The sequence below is a fragment of the Carettochelys insculpta genome, chromosome 1, assembly GCF_033958435.1.
Source record: "Carettochelys insculpta isolate YL-2023 chromosome 1, ASM3395843v1, whole genome shotgun sequence".
NCBI classification, from domain to species: domain Eukaryota; kingdom Metazoa; phylum Chordata; order Testudines; family Carettochelyidae; genus Carettochelys; species Carettochelys insculpta.
The window spans coordinates 307,655,074-307,670,983 of NC_134137.1; the positions used below are offsets into that span (position 1 = coordinate 307,655,074).

Below are 15,910 nucleotides of genomic sequence, written 5' to 3' on the forward strand. Positions count from 1 at the left end.
GCTGAGGGTACACCTACACTACAGTCGCTGCAGTGACACAGCTACAGCTCTGTCACTTTTAGCTCATTTGTGTAGACTGTTCTTGGTGGCCGTTGTTTTGCTGTTTTCAATCTATAGTAAAGGTCATTTGATTAAAACTATGCTTATCCATTCACAAAGAGCAAGCAGATATTTTTAGTCTGTCATGCGCCCTAAATTATCAAGCACCAGACTACATGTATTGGAGTTTTAATAATGAGGTCAGCATTGTTCTCTGTCACTTGGAAACATCAATGTATCACTGCATGACTGCATTAACTTATTTTCACCTTTGTTTCTGGAGGAGGACAATGTGATAGGAAAATGTTTGCTACTCAATACGTAAATTACAAAGTGACTTTCAAAGATGTGTCACTCAAAATTCAACCTCCTGTACTCCTAGAGCAGTGTTTCTCAACCAGGGGTGAGTGTACCCTTGGGGGTACATGGAGGGCTTCCAGGAAGTACATGAACTCAACTAGATATTTGCCTCATTTTACAAACTACATAAAGAAACACTAGTAAAGTCAGTACAATCTAAAAGTTCATTCAGACAATGACTTGTTTCTACTGCTTCATACAACTTGGCTATGTCTACACTAGCCCAAATCTTTGAAATGGTCATGCAAATGGCCATTTCAAAGATTACTAATGAGGCGCTGACATACAAAATTGCCATGGCTCGCTGCCACATGGCTCGTCCAAACAGGGCTCCTTCTCAAAAGGACCCTGCCTACTTCAAAATCCCCTTATTCTTATCGTAGCCAAGGTGTATGAAGCAGTAGAAACAAGTCTGCTGACAGGAATAAGGGGATTTCAAAGTTGCTGGGGTCCTTTCAAAAAGGAGCCCCATCTGGGCGAGCCGTGGCAATTTCAAAGTGCCATGGCTGGCAGCATGCTAATGAGGTGCTGAATATGCATTTCAGTGCCTCATTACTAATCTTCAAAATGGCCATGTGCATGGCCATTTCAAAGATTTCAGCTAGTGTAGACACAGCCCTTATGCTGAAATGTAAGAACAATATTCCAATTCATCCATTTGATAATAAGATGGTAAAAAATCAGCAAGTTCTCAGCAGTAGTCTTCTGTGACATTTTTGCATGATTTTGTAAGTAGTTTTTAAGTGAGGTATAACTTGGCATACTGCAAATCAAATCCGACCCCTGCAAATGGAACAGTAATATTGAAAAGTTGAACAGCAGTTGTTCCAAGACCTCAGATTACCTTAAGACCATGTTTGTCAATGGATGGTACAAGCACCCTTAGGGTGTGCAAGAGAAATCTGGGGGTGCTTAGAAATTTTTTAAAAGGGGGTACTTTATATACATAAAAAAAAAGTTTGAGAAGTGCTCTCCTAGAGAACCTACTAAAACCAAGGCCATTAGCCTAAATTCTGTTTCACCAGACCTGTGAAGTTTCTTCAGAGATTCCCCATACAATATCTACTAAAATAAAGTCTGAGTTCTGACAATTATTTCATACTATAAGTTTTCTAACTTCAGAAGAGGTACAGCCCAGGCAACAACTATGATGGTCCCAAAGTGCTTCAATCAGGATGACTTATGATCATTGGTCTGCAACACTCACATCCTGCTATGCTGAATAGTAACAGAGAGATAGATGTGCTAGTCTATATACTATCAAAACAAAAAAGCAGTCCAATAGCACTTTAAAGACTAACAAAATAATTTATTAGGTGATGAACTTTTGGGGGACAGACCCACTTCTTCAGACCATAGCCATACCAGAACAGACTCAATATTTAAGGCACAGAGAACTTAAAATAGTAATCAAGGTTGACAAATCAGAAAAATTATGCAAATCAGAGAGCAGAGGGGCAGAAGGGGTGGAGGGGGAGTCAAGGATTAGATAAAGCAAAGTATGTAAAAGAGCCCCTATAACGAGCTAAAAAATTGCCCTCCTGGTTCAAACCACATTTATACGTCGAATTTGAATATAAAAGAGAGTTCAACAGCCTCTTTCCAAACAGTTGTGAAAGTTCCTTTTCAGTAAAACACAGACTTTCAGGTCATTAACAGAACAGCCCATTCCATTAAAGTGCTGGCTGACAGGTTTGTGAATCAGGAGTGTTTTTATGTCTGTTTTATGCCCATTAATTCTTTGTTTAAGAGAGTTTGAAGTCTGTCCAATATACAAAGCATGTGGGCATTGTTGGCACATGATGGCATATATGATGTTAGTTGAGGAACATGAGAATGTGCCTGTGATTATGTGAATAACCTGGTTAGGTCCAGTGATGGTGTCTCCAGAATAGATATGCAGACAACGCTGGCAATGGACCTTGTTGCAAGGAGAAGTTCCAGGACTGGTATTCCTGTGGTATAGACTGTGGTTGTTGGTGAGAATCCTCATAAGGCTGGGAGGTTGTCTGTGGGAGAGAACAGGCCTGTCACCTAGGGCCTTCTGGAGTGTGGCATCCTGATTAAGGATAGGTTGTAGGTCTTTAATAATTGTTGCAGTGGTTTGAGTTGGGGGCTGTAGGTGATGACCAGTGGTGTTCTGTTATTGCCTTTTTTGGGCCTATCCTGGAGTAGCTGGTCTCTGGGTATTTGTCTGGCCTTGTCGATTTGTTTTTTTTATTTCTCCAGTGGGTAATTCAGGTTTATGAATATTCGGTAGAGATCTTGTAGTTTTCAGTCTCTGTCAGTAGGATCAGAGCAAATGAGATTGTACCTAAGGGCTTGAGTGTAAACAATGGATTTAGTTGTGCGTGCAGGATGGAAGCTAGAAGAGTGTAAGTAAGTATAACGATCAGTGGGTTTCCGGGAGAGTGGTGTACTGATCAGGGCATCCTTGATTTGTACTGTAGTGTCCAGGAAGTGTCTCTCTCACATGGAGTAGTAGAAGCATAAGTTGATGGTGGGGTGCAGATTGTTAAAGTCTCTGAAATTCTTCTAGAGTCTCTATACTATGGGTCCAAATCATATAGATGTCATTGATGCATCATAAGTACAGGAGGGGTAATAGGGAATGAGACCTGAGGAATCGTTGTTCCAAGTCAGCCATAAATATATTAGCATAGTGTGGGGCCATGTGGGTGCCCATAGCAGTTCCACTAATCTGGAGGTATAAATTGTCCTCATATCGGAAATAACTGTGGGTGAGAACAAAGTTACAGAGGTCATATACCATACTGGCTGTGGTGACATCAGGGATGGTATTCCTGATTGCTTGTAATCCATCTTCATGTGGAATATTAGTGTACAGAGCCTCTACATCCACAGTGGCAAGGATGGTGTTGTCAGGAACTTTTCCAATGTTTTGTAATTTCCTCAGGAAGTCAGTGGTATCTTGGAGATAGCTGGGAGTGTTGGTGGCACAGGGTTTGAGGAGGGAGTCCACATAACTGGATAGTCCGGTGGTAAGGGTGCCAATACCTGAAATGATAGGGCGTCCGGGGTTTCCAGGTTTGTGGATTTTGGGAAGTAAATAGAATAATCCAGGTTGGGGCTCAGATGGTGTGTCTGAGTGAATAAGGTCCCAAGTAGCAGCAGGGAGTTCCTTAAGTAGTTGTTGTAATTTCTTTTGGAATTCCAAAGTGGGATCAGAGGAGAAAGGTCTGTAAACTCTCCAACACCAAATGTATCTGGCTGCTTCCTTTTCATAGTCTGACTTATTCATGATGACAACAGCACCCCCTTTGTCAGCTGGTTTGATTATAATGTCTGGGTTATTTTTGAGACTCTGGACAGCATAGCACCAGTCAGTTATGCTGTTAGTCAGCAGCAACCCTCTTGGTGGTGCTGCTGCCTTTTTCCATATGTTTAGCTATACGTCCAGAGGTAACAAACTGGGGCTATATTACAATGGCAGCATACTGAGGACAATTTAATATGTATTTTACTTTTCACGAGTTACATATAAATCCAAAGACTACAGCCTACCCTGTTGAATGCCATTTCAAATGGTTCAGTACATAATATAGTGCACTGTGTACAGTAAGCATGTTACCAGTATAAGAACATAAGAACAGCCATACTGGGTCAGACCATAGTCCCATCAAGCCCAGTATCATGTCTTCCAACAGTGGCCAATGCCAGGTGCCCCAGAGGGAAAGGTAATCATCAAGTGATCAATTCTCTGTTGCTCATTTCCAGCCTCTTGCAGATGCTAGGGACACTGTCCATGCCCTTCCTGGCTAATAGCCATTGATGGACCTATCCCCCATCAATTTATCTGTAAGAACATAGAAATTTACTTTTAAATATTGAAGACAAAGTTTATATCTACAGTACAGTTTATTTGGGTAAAAGTTATGTTGCTCTGGGGTATGAATATTACACACACACGCAGTGACAAAAGTTACACCGACAAATGTTCAGATGCATAGCACTATATTGTCAGTGGGAGAGCTTCTCCCACTGACGTAGTTTATGCTAGGGATGTTAAAACTTGACTGGTTAACCAATTAACCGGTAAGCCTCACCCTAAATTGCTGAGGCTTACCAGATATGGTTAATTGGTACAGGTTGGACCTGCTACAGACAGGAGATGCTCCGGCTGAGCTGGAATGCTCCCACCTGCTGAGACCAGGGCTACTATGGCCCTGCTGGAGTGCCCACACCTACAGCACACCCTGAGCTGCTGTGGACTGCTTTAACCTAGCTGGATCACCCCCATCTCATGGCCCACCCAGGGCCACTGCAGAGGAAGGCTGATCCAGCACAGCAGGAGCACCGCTGCCCGTGCCACTCCCAGTCTGTTGTCCTCCCCAGCTGCCACCCCACCTGTTTAATTGGTTAACTGGTTAAAACTAACATTTACTTACCTATGTTATGCCACTTGTTGAGATTGTTTAGTTCTACCAATGGGAGAACTCTCTCCTGTCAGCATAAAGCATCTTCACCAGATGCACAGCCCCACACAGACAGATATGCCCTACGTGGAATACAATTTAATTGCATTTAGCAGTCCAATAATCCCCACATCCTTCTACTCTTTTAAGAAAGCAGCGTACATACACATGTGGCATTTAGTTAACTTATGCTTATAGAGAGAACTGAATTTTCCTTTAATATTTTTTAGCAAATACCTTTACCAATACACCCCAGACATTTTTGCCAGAAAACTTTCAAATACATTAAACCCCTAAAATCTCTTTGGTTTATGTTTCATGGTTTTCCTCCCATCTTTAACAATAACATTTTGTCAATTTTTCCCATCAAAAACGATTTTTTTCAGGGCAGGGTAGGTGAAATCCTTTTTTGTAACCTCCTGCTCTTTTATTTTCGGTAGTGATTTGTTTCCATGATGGTATATTACAGAGTATTCATAGCATATGTGGGTATCTATATCAGGAGTCAGCAACCACCAGCATGGGTACCAAAGAGTGGCATGAACGCTGATGTTCATTGGCATGTAAGGTAGGAGCTGAGCCCTGCCACCTCCTCCTTCTCCAGGCAGCTGGGAGCTTGCCAACAGCCACGCCACCTGGGGATTGACAAAAGACCAGCTAATGCTCCCAACCACCACCTAACTAGTAACACTCAGTATCTTTACTTATTAATGAAGCTGTTGTAAGCAGGACATTAGTGCCTTTACAAGGTATCGCAGGTACTTGGACTGTACACAGAGGTCAAAAGGTCGATTTTTGGCACTCCCTCTAGGAAAGGTTGCTGACTGCTGACCTGTATCATCCCTGTTAGGTATTTCTCCAACCAGTTCTGAAAGATCTCGGCTAATGGGAGACTCTACAGCCACTCCAGGCAATTTATTGCAGTACTCGGCACCCCCAACTGTTGGAAAATTTCCAACCTAAACTTCCCTCGCTGCAGTTTTAGCTCATTGCTCCTTGTCCTATCCTCAGCGCCTAAGGAGAACGATTTTCCTCCCTCCTGCTTGTAACACCCTGTTAGGCACCTGACAGCCGCGATCATGAACACACCCAATGCCCGTAACCTGCTCACACGGATCATATTTCCTAGTCCTCTAATCAGTTCGGCTGCTCTTCTCCGGCCCCTCTCCAATGTCTCTGCGCCTCCCTGAAGGGGGCACCCCCACCGGGCTGCAGTCCCGCAGCCGGCGCTGAGCAGCGACTGCGCCTCTCTGCCTCGCAGCACTCCTGGGAGACCGTTAGGGGCTCCCGCAAAACCCGGTCCTGAGCCTGCCCCCAGCACCAGCCGGACTCGAAGCGAACTGGTCTCCGCTGGGCGGCTCCTGGGGGCTGCGCGCGAGTCTCCGCGGCTGACAAACGACCCGTCCCTGGCCGATGAGGCGCGCGCGGAAGGGCCGGCCAGGGAGGTCCCCTGAAGAACTTCCTCGCTCCGGCCCGCAGGCTGCCAGCGGAGCCCCACTGGGGCAGAGGCCGGGCCGCCTGGGTGAGGGTGGCGTGTCCAGCGCCGGGCCCGGGAGGGAGGGGAGCGGAGGTGTGGCTGCTTCCCCGAGAAGCGGAGACTACAGGCCCCGGCATGCAACGCGCGGGGTTCGGCCGCCCTGCCAGCGCGCTTCCGGGTGAGAGGTCACCGCGGGGACGGCGACATGGCGGCCCCAACGCAGGCCGGGTTCGGGCAGCGGGCGTCGGCGGCCAAGGAGCGAAACCAAAAGAAAGCGGGTGAGAGGGCGGCGTCCGAGCGCGCGCCGGCCTTGGGTCTCTTCGCGAGCTCCGCGGCGGTGGGAGTCTCGCGCTGCTGCCGCCTCCGCCGCCTTGTTCTACGGGCCTGGGCTCGCTCCTGGGGCTCCGGGAAGGGGCAGTGCGGGGAGCTGTGCGCGTGTTCCCCTCTTCCTCGTGTGCGGCTGTGCTTGTGCCTCCCCCCCGCGTCATGTGCAGAACCGGGAACGTGCGGACGTTAAGACCTGCACCAGGGTCCCGCGTGTAAAGGCAATTGGTGTGGTTAGGGTGAACTGCACGTGGAGACCTGAACGCCACCAACCCCGTCCCGTGGCTTGCAGGGAAGCTCCATTCTCTGAGCAGAGTGACCGGGTGCCTGGTTTTCACACTTCCTCCTGCCCCCCAACTGTCTGTTGCAAACCATATTCTCTTCCTGTATTCCAAATCTCTTGACTCTGTCCCCCAACTGGGAGCCCCGTCCTGTGTTCCAAACCCCTCATCTCCAGCCACATTCCAAAGCCCCCGACTCAGAGCCTGCACAGCCGGGCTGCCTGCCTCAACCTAAAGCCCCCTCCCAATCCTGTAGTCCCATTTGTAGCCTTCACCCCAGCCCCTTGCCCTAGCCTTGTGGAAATGAGAGTGAGGGAGAGCGAGCCATTAAGGAAGTGGAAACTTAATAAGTGGGGTGTTGGGGAAGGGATGGTGCTAGGTTGTTTGGCTTTCTGACAATAGAAAGTTGGCATCTAAGTCAGCCCTGTTCCTAGTCTTCTGCTGTGGTGAGCCCCAGCACCTCACATCTGGGGGACACCTGTGAAGTGTGGAAGATACACCTAGACTATGCTGCTTTGTGACTTTCATTGCTGGGTCCTACTTGTGCAATGAGGTAAAAAAATGATTGGATGGGAGCAATACAACAGATGCTCCTTATTAGCAACATTTTGGTGCATTTTGCTATGTTGTTCCTAAGGAGCAGCTGCTGTAATGAAGAGCTTCATCAGAACAAAGCTATTTTGTAAGGGGTAGGATAAGACACACTGGGGCATGTGGGGGTGAGGACACCTCAGGTTAGGAGAGAATGGATCAGGGGAACCCTGAATTTGGTAAGTCACCAAAATGGCTGAGTGAGCCCACCTGTTGGGGACAAGCTGAGGATGCTCCTTCTGGCAGCTTCATGTTCCAGACTGGGGATAGGGATGGTACTGTGCACAGCCTGTAGAGAGGGGGCAGTGCAGTGAAAATAGGGTTCCATGAGAAAATTTCATTACAGTAGCTCCTCTGCAGCTCCCTGCTGCCACTAAAACAGTAGAAGTAAATTTAATTGGTTTAATGGCCAGCAGGGCAGTGGGAGGGATCCAGCTGTTGAACCAACTGAATGGAATTCCACTATTTCAGCAGTGGCAGGGCAAGGAACTGCAGAGACCCCTCTCATTTGCCCCAATACCCAAGCAGCCACATCCCTCTGGTGAGCATGGTTCGTCTCACCCTCGCTAGCAGAACACCTCTCAGCCAGCCTTCCTTCCTTCCTTCCCCTGGGTGCATGTCGCCACCTAGCATAGGCTTCAGAGCCAGTGTCATGGATGGGTTAGTCCTGGGACTAGTTTGATGTTGAGGTGGGTTAATCCTGGGGATGGGGGAAGAGGATTGGGGCTGAGAGGAGTTAAACCCTGGGAATGGGGTGACAGATTTGGGGACTGAAGCAGGTGAGGCCTGGAGATGGGGGTGGGGTTGGAGGCTGAAGGAAATAGAGCCCGGGAATGGAATTCTGCAAAATTCTTTTACATTTAAAAGGGTTTCTTGGCCAAATAAAATTGGAAACGCTGCTGTACATGCAGACCTTCTGAAGCAGGGCAAATGGGCAGAGCTGTGTGCTCTGGAGCTGCACTGAGAGGCCAGGATCAGTAAGGAAGTGCAAAGATGAAGTGCAGGGTGGGGGCACTAACCTCTGCCCTGGCTGTGATATCACAAATGCTGGTCTTGTGCCATTAGCTACCTTGCTGTTACTAAGGGGAGAACTCAGAGTAGGAAAAAGTTCCCAAAGGAAATGTTGCTTGTAAAAAGATATTTGGGCAAGCATAGGCCAGAGTCACAGCGGCACTAGTCATGCTGGGAATGGAACCTAACAGAATGAGTGTGTACAATGCTATGCCTCTAGTGGCATGTGGTGTTGGTACAGGGGTACAACTGGCCTAGGATGTGTGGCTTGTAGGGATATTTAGTGTAGGAAGGGCTTGGACTCCTCCTTTGGTCCTTTCAAAATATAGTAAACAGAATAAAATCAAAATGTGCAGTTGATTATCTTCATCCCAAGGGCTTCCCATGCAGACATCTCCCGATAACATTTATAGTGACTTAACCTTCTCAGACTATGGGTATGTCTACATTTACCAGAAGATGGACTCCATCTTCTGGGGGTTGATTTAGCACACCTAGTGAGGAATGCGCTAAATCAAACTTCCATGGCTCTCCAGTTGGCCCTGGTATTCATTGCGAGGAGTAAAGGAGGTCAGCATGAGAGTTTCTCCCGTTGACGGGCCACTGTGCGGATGTCCAGAAAAATCAGTCTAGGATGCAAGGACTATAGCTTTGCAATTGTTGTAGCTAGAGTTGCATATCTTAGATTGACTTTTCGGCTTGGTGTAGACCTGGCCCAGGTCCGCATGTGTGCCACTGCTACATATCTAGTTACATATGGGGTGTAAGGTATCTGCACAGTACACCTGAAACCTAAAGTTTTATTACTGTGGGGTGAGAGGGAGGCACCAGGTTGTGAACTCTGATTTGCAGGCATGCAGCAGGCTCCACGTTAGGCTGTAGCTCTCAACCCAGTGAGCAGAGGAAGCCCTGTGAGGATGGGGAGACAGGAGACACAGGGCAAGGGTGAGATGTTGGGGCAGAAACAAGGCTGGGAGAGTGCCTGCTTTTCAAAGATCAGAAAGTTGGGAATTCTGATCTACCCATTGTAGTGAAAGGCTTTGGTATGTGTGGCCGGGGAACAGTTCTGCCTCTCCTCTGCCAGAGCCTTTCCCCTCTGCGAGAGCCTTTTATTGTGATGGGCACTGTAATCTATGTGAATTTTTATTTATAACAATAGATGAGTCAGAACTTCTCACTGTTCCTGATGGATGGAGAGAACCACCCTTTACAAGAGGAGATAATCCTAGAGGGCTTCTGGAAGAAAGCAGCTTTGCAACTCTGTTCCCAAAATACAGAGAAGCGTACTTGAAAGAGTGTTGGCCGTTGGTGCAGAAAGCCTTGAATGAACATGTATGAATAATTCCTAGATATACATTAAATAAATGTATACTATAGAATTCTGAAGATGTATTACATAAATTAATTTAAAGCAAAATCATACAGGAAAATGCACTCATTTTAATATTTTAAGTATATATTTCTTAATATGCTAACTCACATTTAGAATGGAATCCTGCAATCTTCTTATAATAAATTGGAAGTCAGTTTAGAAATCAGCCAATCATCAGAATAAAATACTGTTATTTTTATGTTGTGTGCAGTCTGAATGTGATTGAACAGTGCTTTTTTTATATATATATTGCAGCATGTGAATGCAACACTGGACTTAATTGAAGGTAGTATGACTGTGACCACAACTAAGACGACTTTTGATCCATATATAATCATTAGAGCAAGAGACTTAATAAAGCTTTTATCAAGAAGTGTTCCATTTGAACAGGTTTGTAGTTAAATCCCGTAATTTGTCAACTATTAATTAGATCTGTTTTAATGTTGTATTTAGTTATATTAAATATGCTGATTTTATATTTCTGGTGTTTGAGGTTATTTGAATCTTTATTTATTTTTCAGGTAAACTCAATAGGCGAGAATAAAATATTTTTCAAAGGAAAAGTAAATCTAGGCATAATGAAACTATTCTTAAAACCGAGTGACAGACTAAATTGTTCCATTGACTTTTATTTAGTAATAAGTGATGAGTTGTGCTTTCATAATTCTGTTGCAGTTACACAGTGATGTGGTGCTGATTGCCTGCATGTTTGCCTTTCTCTTTCATTTATAATATAGCTTTAATTTTTCTTTTTAGGCTGTACGCATTCTCCAAGATGACACTGCATGTGACATCATTAAAATAGGATCTCTAGTGAGAAACAGAGAGAGATTTATAAAAAGAAGACAAAGACTCATTGGGCCAAATGGGTCTACTCTGAAGGTAGTATTATTCCAGATTTTAACTGTGTGAAGTTATTTATCTAATTGCCAGTTTATACTTATTTATTCCCTTTTTTGTGTAGGCTCTGGAACTGTTAACAAACTGTTATATCCTGGTTCAAGGGAACACTGTTTCAGCTCTGGGACCTTTCAGTGGGCTAAAAGAGGTGAGAGAGAGTGAATAACTCAGCTGTTTTAGTAGACCCCTGCCACCATCCCTATTTCACCCCATCCCTAACATGCCCCTCACCAACCTTCCGGCTTGGACCCAGCCTACTCTCATTCCCCAACAACATCTAGCTAGCACCTAGCTACTGCTGGAACAGCTCCTCATCTCAACAATTTCAGCATTCTTCAGCCTTCTAGCCCACTTCCACCCAGCCATCAACCAAACCAAGCATCCCTAAAGACCCTTCATCCTTCTTGTCTCAGGACTCAACAACCTTCCATGTGCTATCCCTGTCATTCGTTGGGGCACTATGTGTATAACCAAGAGGTGAAGTTAACGGTTGCATTCATCTTACTGTTGGGATGCAGTTAACTTGTTGAATAATTTTTACAAATGTCACATAAGGATCTGCATTAAACTTAATGTCTTTCCTCCTTTTGTTGGTCTGATTTCAAGAAAGGTAAGTGGGTCAACCTACATCATAAACAGCAGGAACAAAACAATGCAGAAATGCAGGAGTCACCTGAGGGTACAAATGTTGCTGAGATACTTGCATATCAAGCTGACCAATGATGTTTCATTGTTTCCTTTTTATTTCCCTGCCTACCTCCATCTGGTGTCTCTTACGCAGATTGTGAGCTTGTTGGACCCATCCTTTTGTTCTGTGTTTGTTCAGCATTTAGCTTCATGGGCTCCTGAACATGCATTGGTGAGACTGTTAGCTGCTCTAGTAATACAAATTATAGTAAAGGTATACGAATAACTCTGTTTTTCAGCATCAGTGTAAGTAGTTTCAGTGTCAGATTGAATTCTGTTTTCAGTTGTGAAGTCTTCAAGAGAATTTTAAAAGTACTGGAATTCGTAACATCATTGCATAGAAGCCTTTTTGTTGGTTGTGGGTACTGTAAACTATTCATTTAAAAAAAATCTGAATTTGGCGGTAAATTTGATTTGATCATGATTTTTTACATAGAAGATAAGACGCTTCAAAAAGATACCATTAATTTATAAATATGTATCTGTCTGAATTTTTTTTTAGTTTTGCTTATGGGGAATGTGTACTCTAGTTTTAAGATACCTAATTCAAAAAGATTCAGGAAAAAAATTCTCTAAAGGTTCAATTGTGCGATAGACATTGAAGAAATCAGTGTGTATTTAGGACTTACATTTATCACAACTTATAATAATGATCTTGTTTTCTTTTCCCTTTGCTTTCTTTTAAACGTAGGTTAGAAAAGTGGTTCTGGACACTATGAAGAATATTCATCCAATATATAACATTAAGGTGTGTGATCTAGTGTTTTATATTAAATCTAGCACATTAATGTACATTTATGTAAGATTATGTAAAGCTTTGCATCTTTGTTGATCTGTCTGTATTAAGGTCTGTTCCTTTTCACAAACCTCCTTAATTTATTTAAAAAAAAACACTATCAATTTCTGTGATACTTTTATTTTCAGGGTTACTCCTATAATGCAGTTTTTTAAATAAGCTTTCAGGTATATTGCTTTGAATGTACTCCTGTGTAATATGGTACACAATATAATCATATTAGTATCTGACAAAGCACCCAAGGAAAAATGACCGATCTGTATGCATTATGATGAGCAGCCTGATGCTCATTAATACAACATCAAGGCGTCTTCCCTGATACCATTAATATCCCTGTTGAAAGAACTCCTTACTTTTGCTTGAATCGCCCAATTTCCCTGTGAATGTAGATGATTCACTATACATTTAAATAACTGAGCTTAGCAAATGTCAGTTATAAGTTTAAAATAACATGTCTTTTTCAATATTTTGAAATGATTAAAGACTCTCATGATTAAAAGGGAGCTGTCAAAGGACCCTGAATTAAGAGCACAAAGTTGGGAACGGTTTTTGCCTCAGTTCAAACACAAGAACTTGAACAAACGCAAGGAGCCAAAGAAGAAAAATGTTAAGAAGGAATATACACCTTTCCCACCTCCGCAGCCAGAAAGCCAGGTCAGTCCATGCCTTGGGTAATTCCACAAGAAAAGATAAAGGGGACTAAAATTTTTCTTGTACATAATTGGGATTGTTAGTCAGTTGATGCCAGATACGTTCCTCAATATCAGCCTAACACATATCTAAAGTCTCTCAGGAATCATACTTGTGGGTTTTTTTTGTAGGTTGATAAAGAATTGGCAAGTGGTGAATACTTCTTGAAAGAAAGCCAGAAGAAACGAAAGAGAGTGGAAGAGATAAAGGTAAAGCTGTTCTGATTTTGTTTTCAGCATTCAGCAAAAAAGAAATAGTCTTGCTTTTTGGGTCGGTCGGATTCTCATTTTGTTTCATAAGGCTGGCAAGGCAAGTGTTTGACCTTTTTTATCTGTAATTTTAGGCAAAACAAGCAGAAGCCATTAGTAGGAGACAGGAGGAAAGAAACAAAGCTTTTATTCCTCCCAAGGAAAAGCCAGTTGTAAAACCTAAGAAAGGTAATGTTTGTTTGCTGTTTTTAGAATCTTTCTTACTGCTTTTTTTAAGCTGCTGTTCCTTTGGTAGGTAGCTGTTTATCAACCAGTGTATATGAAGTATGAAATTCATCTTCCCTATGTCTACATGTACCCCTTCCTTTGGATAGGGACATGTTAATGAGCGGGTTTGAAGGATGCTAATGAAGCCCTGCAATGAATATGCAGGGCCTCATTAGCATAATGGCAGCTGCAGCGATTCGAAAGTGCGGCTTTTTGAATCGCACGCAGCCCGTGGAGATGGGACTTTCCCAAAGGACACTCCCTCCCCCCCCAGTTTTCGAAAGCCCTTCTTCCGATCACCAGATAGTAAGAAGCCTTTCAAAAACTGGGGGGGTCCTTTCGGAAGGTCCCGTCTCCACAGGCTGCGTGCGATTCGAAAAGCTGCACTTTCGAATTGCTGCAGCCGCCATTATGCTAATGAGGCGCTGCATATTCATTGCAGTGCCTTATTAGCATCTTTTGAACCCACTCATTAACATGCCCCTTTCGAAAGGAAGGGGCATGTGTAGACCCAGTGCTTGTGGGTAAGGAGGGTCAGCACAAAGCCACCTTGCCATTTAAGCTCATCAATGGAGCTATGTGGGGCAATTAAATAGATGAAGAAGCTCGTAGCAGTACCTTTTATATTTTTAGTGTAATAGGGTATCAATTGTAGAGAGTGAGAATGAGGTAAACCAGAGAGTGCCTGCTGGATTATCAGATGCAGGAGACATATTTGCTATTTCCTTCTGTGGACTGGAATAGGAGCTATGAGGGTTGGTTGATTTTTTTTTTGCACGTTAGCAGTTTCTTTAAATTAAAAGACCTTGGTAATCCTACCAGATTGATGCTTCAAACATAAAGACACTACTTAGAGGGATGAAAGAGATTCTGAAAAAGCATCCCACCCCGAACTGGAACAAAAGGGACACACACTAAAATTTTTGCTAGCTAACAATCTGGAAAAAATGGTTGGAATCAATCAAAATATTTCAAATTTTTGAAATTTGCACATTTCAAAATTGTTTTGAATACTTGAAAAATACTTTTTGTTTTTAGTATTTTGCTGTGATTAAATTTCTAAACAAAAGATGTTGTGATTATATAACAGAATTTTTCACTCCAAAAATGTTCATATGGAACACTTTGGCAACTTGAATCTTTTTTTAGTCCCACAAAATTCTGTAGAAATAAGAAATTAATCAAAACGGACTCTTTTGCACAAGCATTTTGGTTTTGACATAGGGCATTTTTGGATGGAAAAAGTGGTTTTGGCAAAAATTCCTCAGCTGTAAATCTCTCGACCTTCGTTAATAGATTATAAAAGAAAAATTTTGATATTAAAGAGAGAAACTGAAATCCAAAAATGTTAGCTTAATCTTGTGCTAAACTAAGAAGTAGCTTATTGTGAGATAAGAACACTTGATTCTATATCTTGATTTCTGCCCAAGAGGAAGGTGTGGGTAGGACATCTGAAGATCTTGTTTTATTTGTGTTATTAAAATCTTTTTATTAAAATCACTGTTTTCAAAACTTCTGTTGGGGGAAGAAAAAAGCCAAATCTCCGCTCCCATTATATTTCTTCCTTCTGTTCCTCCCTGTTAGACACAGTTCAGTGTGTATAAACATGGAATCATTTTCTCGACCATTTCCAGTAGATACTGGGGAAAAAAATTAAGAGGGATGTTTCTCCTATCTGATTTTTATTCTGTAGCTTCTACTGAAACAAAAATTGATATTGAAGCCATCAAGGAAAAGGTGAAGAAAGCAAAGAAGAAGAAGCTGGGAGCGCTTCCAGTGGAAGAAGTTAAATTGAAAATTGCATTAGATGAGAAGAAAAAGAAGAAAAAGAAATGATTTGCAAGCTGGTACACCTACATTTCTCTTACACTTGCAAAGAAAATGTTTTTGTACTTTGAAGACTTAAGACTTGGGCTTATCAGCATTGCCATACTGCGAGTGAACGCTGATGAAAAGCAGGTTTGTGGCAAAGAATATGTTGGGGATTTATGGACCTAAATAAGCAGCATAAAATCCTCCAAGTTAGACAAGGAAATAGTTTGATATTTTCATGGTCACATCCTAAATAACAGTGAGATGGTACAGTGTATCTTTTCACCTTTCACATCATACATCTAGGCACAGCTAGGGGTTTTAAATCCAACATGAAAGTTTTCGGTATTGCATGACATGAAAAAAGCAAGTTTTGGAGGCTGGTGGTTGATGCAGAATTGTTAAACATCATGCTGTAAGAATATGACAGGAATATGTTGGGGGAGGGGGGAATGAAAACCTGTTTCTCTGACTGTCTCTGTATAACAAGCTTCAGTTATGGAGGTGTTAAATCTGATAAGTTTTGTAAAAGCGAGTCGTATTTTTATATATAATATGTCCTGTGTATCAGAGCTGATATTTATTTTTTCATACGTGTTGCGTATTTCTTAATTATTTGTCTTCTCCGCATTATAACATCACTGCAACACGAGACCTT

The 15,910-nt window shown here is 43.0% G+C and overlaps 1 protein-coding gene and 1 long non-coding RNA gene across 2 annotated transcripts; one reads left to right on the forward strand and one right to left on the reverse strand.

The window, feature by feature from the left end:
* Positions 1–770: 770 nt before the first annotated feature.
* On the reverse strand, positions 771–6,384 carry LOC142022608 (uncharacterized). The gene is made up of 3 exons (XR_012647997.1): positions 5,947–6,384; positions 4,809–4,918; positions 771–4,216 (listed from the first exon to the last, which is right to left on the reverse strand). It is a non-coding gene; the product is annotated as an uncharacterized LOC142022608 (long non-coding RNA).
* A 63-nt stretch (positions 6,385–6,447) lies between these two features.
* On the forward strand, positions 6,448–15,888 carry KRR1 (KRR1 small subunit processome component homolog). Its single transcript, XM_075012620.1, has 10 exons — positions 6,448–6,590; positions 9,679–9,851; positions 10,147–10,281; positions 10,648–10,773; positions 10,856–10,939; positions 12,170–12,226; positions 12,758–12,928; positions 13,096–13,173; positions 13,308–13,401; positions 15,134–15,888. Exons 1-10 carry the CDS (start codon positions 6,518–6,520, stop codon positions 15,274–15,276), a joined length of 1,134 nt encoding a protein of 377 aa, XP_074868721.1. The 5' UTR covers positions 6,448–6,517; the 3' UTR covers positions 15,277–15,888.
* Positions 15,889–15,910: the final 22 nt, after the last annotated feature.